Consider the following 9,227-nt stretch of genomic DNA (forward strand, 5'->3'; position numbering starts at 1 on the left):
ATAAAGAAAAACTAAAAAAAACAAACACACTGCACTGCATCTGGTATGGACTGGCCCTTAAGTATCCTACCACCAAGTAGAAAGACATAATGGGGTTAGTTTACTAAAGGCAAATCCACTCTGCACTGCAAGTGCACTGAAAGTGCTCTTGGAAGTGCAGTCGCTGTAGATCAGAGGGGAAGATCTGAAATGAGGGGGAAGCTCTGAGGATTTTATCATCCAATCATGTACAAGTAAAAATGCTGTTTTTTTATTTTCCTTGCACGTCCCCCTCAGATTTTACAGCGACCGCAAAGTGTATTTGCATTTAGTAAATAAACGCCTTAGTGTGGTGGGAAAGGGGGGGGGGACAATAACATGTACTTTGCACAAACTGGCATCCTTGTTTAGTTTGCTTAACGCCCCTTTCACACGGGAAGGATCCGTAATGATCCGCCCCGTGATGACCCGCTTGCTCAGCGCGGATCGCTCCGGTTATCCCCGCTGAGCCGTGTTCATCTGATCCGCTCTGCAGACGGATAGAAAAATAGGATTTTCCTCCGTCTGCAGAATCGGACCATAGCGGAGACGGACAATATCGGGTGTCAGCGCACGTTCATCCGCAGACACCCGCTATCCCATAGGGATGCATGTATGTCCGTGTTTCATCTGCAAACAGACGGATGAAATACAGACATACATTCCGCATGTGTGAAAGGGGCCTAAGGCCCCTTTCACACTTGTGCAACTTGTCCTGTGACTTGGGACTGCAAAGTCACATGACAAGTCGTACCCCATGATTTCCAATGACTATCATTCATATTTGTGCGACTTCAAGTCGCACCAACTTTAACCACTTCCCGACCAGCGCACGACGATGTACGTCGACAGAATGGCACGGGCAGGCATATTGGCGTACAGGTACGTCCAATATTCAATGCCGCCCTGCCATCGGGCGCGCGCCGACGGCGGCGCGCTGGTCGGGACCCCCGTGAGTCCGGTCGCGGGACCCGCGGACTCGATCGCCGCGGGCATCCCCGCGATCGTCTCACGGAGCAGCCGAATGAAGGAAATGCTGTGTAAACAACATTTCTCCATTCTGCCTAGCAACTAGTGACGCTGATCTCTGCTCCATGTGATTGGAGCAGAGATCAGTGTTCACTAAATGAAAGCCCAACCCCCCCACAGTTAGTAACACACCCCTAGGAACACTTAACGCCTACACTGCCACCCACTGGTTAACCCTTTCACTGCCAGTGTCATTTACACAGGAATCACTGCATTTATATAGCAGTGATTACTGTATAAATGACAATGGTCCCAAAAATGTGTCAAAAATGTCCGATGGGTCCCCCACAATGTCGCAGTCACAAAAAAAAAAATTGCTGTTTGCCGCCATTACTAGTAAAAAAAAAAAAAAAAAAATTATTAATAAAAATGCTATAAAACTATCCCTATTTTGTAAACGCTATAACTTTTGCGCAAACCAATCAATAATCGCTTATTGCGATTTTTTTTTACCAAAAATATGTAGAAGAATACGTATCGGCCTAAATTGAGGGAAAAAAAATGTTTCTCGCTCTATTTTTGGTTATAGCGCAAAAAATAAAAAACCGCAGGGGTGATCAAATACCACCAAAAGAAAGCTCTATTTGTGGGGAAAAAAGGACGTCAATTTTGTTTGGGAGCCACGTCGCACAACCGCGCAATTGTCAGTTAAAGTGACACAGTGCCGAATCGCAAAAAGGGGTCTGGTCTTTGACCAGCAAATTGGTCCGGTCTGCAAGTGGTTAAAGTAGTCCCTGTACTACTTTGGTCCGACTTTGATGAGAGTTGAAATCGCATAAAAATTGTGGTAAAATCGTGGCAAAAATTGCACATTGCGAACTTTATTCAGAAAAATGCTGGCCCTTTTTGCAGGTATAACTGTGTAAAACATAAAAAATAATTGCCTTTACTGTTGAACCTCTTCCTGCCACCACCTCCAGCCTTTAAGAGCTTTTAAATTCCAGGAGGCAGGCATTCGGGTCATGTGACCGCTGTGATTGGCTGCCACAGTGGTCACATGATCAAGAATGCTCCCGATTGCAAGTATGCACCGGGATCTTTCCAGTCCCCATCGGTGACTGTGCTGGGACCGTGTAGGGCGTGCACTCTTGGCACAGAAAAGTGTTTACATAGAGCCGCATACAGTATGTGGTCTTTAATGCCGAGAGGTGGCATATACAGTACTTCACAAAAGTGAGTACACCCCTCACATTTTTGTAAATATTTTATTATATCTTTTCATGTGACAACACTGAAGAAATGACACTTTGCTACAATGTAAAGTAGTGAGGGTACAGCTTGTATAACAGTGTAAATTTGCTGTCCCCTCAAAATAACTCAACACACAGCCATTAATGTCTAAACCGCTGGAATTAAAAGTACCCCCCCAAGTGAAAATGTCCAAACTGGGCCCAATTAACCATTTTCCCTCCCCGGTGTCATGTGACTCTTTAGTGTTAGAAGGTCTCAGGTGTGAATGGGGAGCAGGTGTGTTAAATTTGGTGTCATCGCTCTCACTCTCTCCTACTGGTCACTGGAAGTTCAACATGGCACCTCATGGCAAAGAAGTCTCTGCGGATCTGAAAAAAATAATTGTTTCTCTACATAAAGCTGACCTAGGCTATAAGAAGATTGCCAAGACCCTGAAACTGAGCTGCAGCACAGTGGCCAAGACCATAAAGCAGTTTAACACGACAGGTTCCACTCAGAACAGGCCTCGCCATGATCGACCAAAAAAGTTGAGTGTACGTGCTCAGCGTCATATCCAGAGATTGTCTTTGGGAAATAAACATATGAGTGCTGCCAGCATTGCTGCAGAGGTTGAAGGGGTGGGGGGGTCAGCCTGTCAGTGCTCAGACCATACGCCGCACACTGCATCAAACTGTTCTGCATGGCTGTCATCCCAGAAGGAAGCCTCTTCTAAAGATGATGCAGAAGAAAGCCTGCAAACAGTTTGCTGAAGACAAGCAGACTAAGGACATGGATTACTGGAACCATATCCTGTGGTCTGATGAGACCAAGATAAACTTATTCGGCTCAGATGGTGTCAAGTGTGTGTGGCGGCAACCAGGTGAGGAGTACAAAGACAAGTGTGTCTTGCCTACAGCCAAGCATGGTGATGGTAGTGTCATGGTCTGGGGCTACATGAGTGCTGCCGGAACTCGGGAGCTACAGTTCATTGAGGGAACCATGAATGCCAACATGTCCTATGACATACTGAAGCAGAGCATGATCCCCTCCCTTCAGAGACTGGGCCACAGGGCAGCATTCCAACATGATAACGACCCCAAAACACACCTCCAAGACGACCACTGCCTTGCTAAAGAAGCTGAGGATAAAGGTGATGGACTGACCAAACATGAGCATCTGTGGGGCATCCCCAAATGGAAGGTGGAGGAGCGCAAGGTCTCTAACATCCACCAGCTCTGTGATGTCATCATGAAGGAGTGGAAGAGGACTCCAGTGGCAACCTGTGAACCTCTGGTGAACTCCATGCCCAAGAGGGTTAAGGCAGAGCTGGAAAATAATGGTGGCCGCATAAAATATTGGCACTTTGGGCCCAATTTGGACATTTTCACTTAGGAGTGTACTCACTTTTGTTGTCAGTGGTTTCGACATTAATGGCTGTGTGTTGAGTTATTTTGCGCAGACAGCAAATTTACACTGTTATACAAGCTGTACACTCACTACTTTACATTGCAGAAAAGTGTAATTTCTTCAGTATTGTCACATGAAACGATATAATAAAATATTTACATAAATGTGAGGGGTGTACTCACTTTTGTGAAGTACTGTATATGCCACTTCTCAGCATTAAAGACCAAATACGTTATGTGCAAACCATCGGCAGGAAGAGATAAAAATCCAGTAAAACATTGGGGGTTTATTTACTAAAGGCAAATCCATTCTGCACTACAAGTGTTCTTGGAAGTGCAGTCACTGTAATTCTGAGGGGAAGATCTAAAATCAGGGGAAGCTCTGCTGATTTTATAATCCAATCATGTACAAGCAAAAACGCAGTTTTTTTTTTCCTTGCATGTCCCCCTTGGATCTACAGTGACACTTGGAGTGCAAAGTGGATTTGCCTTCAGTAAATCAACCCTAGTGTCTAGTGTGAACGTAGACTTAAAGCTGAACTTCACCCAAAATGAAGTCTCGCTTGTCTGCGTCCCCCCTTCACTACCACATTCGGCACTTTTTGGGGTGGAAGAGGTACCTAATTTTGACAGGTACCCGCTGCCACTTCCAGCTCAGGTTACCGTGGCGATCTGAGCCCGGAAGCTTCCCCCCTTCTGTAGCCGCAGTCTTCTGGGATACATCTCAGGTCCCAGAAGACTGTGGGACCATTTACAAGGCACAGCGAAGCAGTAGGAATCTGGCTGTGAAGCTACAAGGCTTCAATTCCTATTTCCCTTACTAGAGATGCCAGCGCCTGCAGACGATGGCAATTGAAGAGGATCCCTGTCCTTAAAATTAAAAAGCAAGCAGCTTGCTATGGAGGCATTTAGCATGGGGAGGAGCCACCGGGGGGATCGCTAGAAGAGGAGGATTAGGGCAGCTCTGTGCAAAACTACCTGTACAATCAATCACTTTAACCCTTGCACTGAGGCACAACTTCACTGCAAGGGATACTTTATTTGCCTAGAGTTTGGCTCTAATAGAGTGTCAGTGAGATCTCTAAGTTTGGACTTTGTTGCAGTCCGTTTCCCCAATACAGAGACATCTCAATGGGGTCATATACCGCAAATACAATTCTGACACAAGTTCTATCCATTCCTCATTGTGTCCAAAATGTAAAAAAATAAAAATAAAAAAAAAGGAGCACTCCAGGCTACAGAGATTCATCATAATCAACCAAGCTGAAGAAGACTCTTGTGTAACATCTCCTGGAACACAGGAGCGTCTAAAACTGATCACGTGACAGGGGCCCTCCCCTACTACTAGTCACGTGACAGGGGCCCTCCCCTACTACTAGTCACGTGACAGGGGCCCTCCCCTACTACTAGTCACGTGACAGGATCATCTACAAAGGAACACAAGAGTTTTCCCAGCATACTTACCAGCTAGCCTGAGAAAAATACCCAGTCTACAATTAGCATTAAAAGTAGTTTTTTTGCGGACAAATGCACTTACCCCCTCCAACTGCATGTCTAAACTTAGCCTACATATGGACAAGGCTGCCTGCAGGCATATCACATAAAAATAACATCCAGTGCTAGTTCACACCAGACGCAGTTCTGTGTGCTTTTTTTCTGCACAAAATGCATGCACAGTGTTTTCCATGAATTCAGCTTCTGGTTAGTTTCTGCACCGGAAACGGACTGCATGGTGTGAACTAGGGATGAGCTCAGGCGTGTTCACATGCTCCATGTGCAGAGCCCGCCAGGAGGTCAGCACAGCGCTGCGCTAATCACAGGCTGTGAGACATTGATCCGATCTCTGCAGCCGCACATCGGGGCAATGTCTCACTGTCTGTGATTAGCGCAGTGCCGACTTCCTGGCGGGCTCTGCTCGTGGTCCATGTGAACACACCTGAGCTCATGCTTAGTGTGAACTAGAGCCAGTGGAATACATGGAAAACACTGTGCATGCACTTTTAGGGCCAGTTCACACCATAGAAACGTAGTCCATATGCATTCCAGGTGCTTTTCTGAAAGCGCGTTTTTGATTTGTTCCAGTGCGTTTTTGATGCAGTCCAGTGCTTCCCCCCCCCCCTCTTTTTTCTTAACCTTAAAGGGCCAGTTCACACCATAGAAACACAGTCTGGATGTGCTCCAGATGCTTTTTTTGCATGGGCGTTTTTTATGCAGTCCAGTGCATTCTCCCCCCCCCCCCCTTTTCCTTAATCTTAAATAAGAACATGGGTGTTCCAATGTGTTTAGGTGCATTCCGGTGCGATCCTGTGAGTTTTTTATGCTTTTTACAGCGTTCCAGTACAGTCCAGTGCAGGAAAAATGCAGCATGTTCTACTTTTTTTTTTTTTCTGGAACTGCAAGCCCTGGTGTGAACATATAACCTACTTTCTATGCGTTTTTGATGCAGAAAAAAAAACACACTGGACTGCATGTGGTGTGAACTGGCCCTTAGTGCAGAAAAAAGCACAGGGAACTGCATCTGGGGTGAACTGGCCCTAAGGCTGGGTTCACACCGGAGCGATGTGGGAATGCCGCGAATCCGCGGCGTTTTCCCGCATCGCATGCCTCCCGCCGGCAGTTCACACTGCCCTATGCGGACTGCTGGGAGTGTCAGTGAAATGTTAATGACACCCCCAGATCAGTTCGCATATCGCAGTGCGATCTGCAAACTCGGACAGGAATCGGATCGCATGGTGTGAACACCCATGCGATTCGATTCTGCTGCGGACCAAAAAAAAGGGTCCCAAGCGAGTTTGCGGCGGGTGCGATGCAAATTCAGCCATACTATCTGTATGGCTGAACTCGCATCGCACAGAGATCAGATGTGATTTGCACTGCAGTGCGGTGCGAATCACATCCGGTTCTCGCTGCCGCAGCGGTGTGAACCCAACCTAAGTGGAAAAAAGAATTACTACAGCCAAACACTTAACCCCTTCCACCCATCCATACATGTTCCTAAACATGAAAACATTGATTATGCAGCCACAATAAACATTACTCATGGTTACCTCTACATTGATGACCTGTAAAGATAATTTAGGGTGCCGGAATTTGTTGACATTTCAGACACATGCAGTTTTATGGCCGACGCGTTTGGTATCTACTTACTCGGCACAGCTGAGGGTTATATATTGTGTGACCCACAATTAACCGTGGTGTATTTTTTACTGAAAATCTGCACTCAATAAACCGTTGTGCAAATACCATGTGACATAAAAAATTATTTTATTCTCCAGGCTGTCCGCTTTCAGAAAATATATAATGTTTGGAGGGATTTAAGTAATCTTCAGGCCTAAAATTTATTTTTAGCTGTGCAAAAATTGCAAGATTATCCCTGGCAGAAAAAGGGTTAAAGATTTGCTAAAAATTGGAGTGGCCAGTTTTATTTGTCCCCCTCATACTAGTGATATGACAGGGACCCCTGATACTAGTCATGTGACAGGGACCCCCCATAGTATGTCAGGGTCCCCCCCATACTGGTCATGTGACAGAGACCCCTAAATACTAGTCATATGACGGGGAGCCCCCATAGTGTGTCTGGGTCCCCCCATACTGGTCGTGTGACAGGGACCCATGATATTGGTCATGTGACAAAGGTCCCCTCATACTGGTCATGTGACAGGGACCCCTCATAGTGTCAGGGACCCCCCATACTGGTCATGTGATGTGACAGGGACCCCCCATACTGGTCATGTGATGTGACAGGGACCCCCCCCCCATACTGGTCATGTGACAAAGGTCCCCTCATCCTAGTCATGTGACAGGGACCCCCCCAAACTGGTCATGTGACAGGACTCGCATATTGTCACCAGCAGAGCCATCATATCATAGAGCCCAGCCCCAGACATCCCCCCAGGACTTAGAGTCATTGAAGAACTACAAGTCCCAGGCAGACAGTGGTGTAGTGTGCTGGCCCTCCCCCATACATACAATACACATAGTGCTCTCCATAGAAGGACAATGATGATGTGGACTGACCTGTCCTGTGCGGGGACCGGGATGGAGGGGGGAGGGTCGCTGTCCGCCATGTCTGCTCGGTGCTCTCCTCTTCCGGGTACATCCGCGGATATCCTGACAGAGGAGAGACGTGGAAGGAGAGAAGTGACCGAGCAGAGCACACACCTCCTGGGCTGAGATCTCCTGATCGGTGGTGTATGTCCTATACACACACAGCACGATCTTCTATGAGCGATCAGTGAGATGAGGACCAGGAGGAGTGTCCCTGTCACCCTGTGCAAGAAATGAGCCGACTTCTATTCCTCCACAGCTGACCATACACTATGGAATCTGATCGATGGTGGTCATACACGGGGGGATTTACTAAAACTGCTGAAATCAGAATCTAGCTGTGCATGGTAGCCAATCAGCTTCTAACTTCAGCTTGTTCAATTAAGCTTTGGCAGTAAAAGATGGAAGCTGATTGGTTCCTGTGCAGAGTTGCACCTGATTTTGTATTCTCCAGCTTTAATAAATAACCCCCAGAGTGTGATAAAACTGAACGATCCATGCATGATTGGACAAAATGACTGAATTAGCATGACAAGCATTGAGCAACAGATAATGTTTTTGAATGACCCAAATTGATCGATTTTGACAACAAAAAATCGATTGTACAGAGTAGACTGATGCATTTTTCAATTGTTAATTGCTTGAAATCAATCTATATGTAAGATCAATCGTCTTCCACCATGACACGTCTGCTTGGGTGAATGGAAACCATCAGTGTCTGGTGCTCATCAATCGGCCATGACATTTCTGTCTTGCTCATTTGATGTCCAATACATCAGTTTCATCAACAACGACATCGACCCTTCCGTCTTATTATTTATTGCAGGTATTTATTTATATAGCACGGTCAATTCCCACAGCACCTTACATATACAGTACATTCAAATAAGTCCCTGCCCTCAATCTAAGGTCCCTAACTCCCATTCATACATTACACCATTAGATGTGCCTTCAACCTCTGGAAGATTTACCCCCCTTATGACCAGCCCATTTTTTGCGATACGACACTGCATTACTGTAACTGAAAATTGCGACACTGTACCCAAGTAAAAGTTTATGTTCTTTTTTCCCACAAATAGAGCTTTCTTTTGGTAGTATTTTTTCATCTCTGCAGTTTTTATTTTTTCTGCTATAAACATAGTTGCATAGTAGGTGAGGATGACAAAAGACACAAGTCCATCAAGTCCAACTTATGTGTGTGATTATATGTCAGTATTACATTGTATATCTCTGTATGTGGTCGTTCAGGTGCTTATCTAATAGTTTTTTTAAACTGTCTAAACCCCCCCCCCCCCCCCGCTGAGACCACTGCCTGTGGAAGGGAATTCCACATCTTTGCCGCTCTTACAGTAAAGAACCCTCTACGTAGTTTAAGGTTAAACCTCTTTTCTTCTCATTTTAGTGAATGGCCACGAGTCTTGTTAAACTCCCTTCTGCAAAAAAGTTTTATCCCTATTGTGGGGTCACCAGTATGGTATTTGTATATTGAAATCATATCCCCTCTCAAGCGTCTCTTCTCCAGAGAAAATAAGTTCAGTGCTCACAACCTTTCCTCAT

General features: G+C 45.9%; 1 protein-coding gene across 1 annotated transcript in view; it reads right to left on the bottom strand.

The window, feature by feature from the left end:
• GALK2 (galactokinase 2) overlaps positions 1–7,875 on the bottom strand; it is a 314,350-nt gene extending 306,475 nt beyond the window's left edge. The window contains exon 1 of the mRNA XM_077473446.1: positions 7,641–7,875. Within this exon, the coding sequence (XP_077329572.1) occupies positions 7,641–7,690 (50 nt within the window). The 5' untranslated portion in view covers positions 7,691–7,875. The remainder of the gene's footprint in view (positions 1–7,640) is intronic.
• Positions 7,876–9,227: the final 1,352 nt, after the last annotated feature.

Source organism: Lithobates pipiens, unplaced genomic scaffold (genome assembly GCF_037356315.1).
Source record: "Lithobates pipiens isolate NorthernLeopardFrog02 unplaced genomic scaffold, aLitPip1_a1.2 Scaffold_8, whole genome shotgun sequence".
In the NCBI taxonomy this organism is placed as follows: Eukaryota; Metazoa; Chordata; class Amphibia; order Anura; family Ranidae; genus Lithobates; species Lithobates pipiens.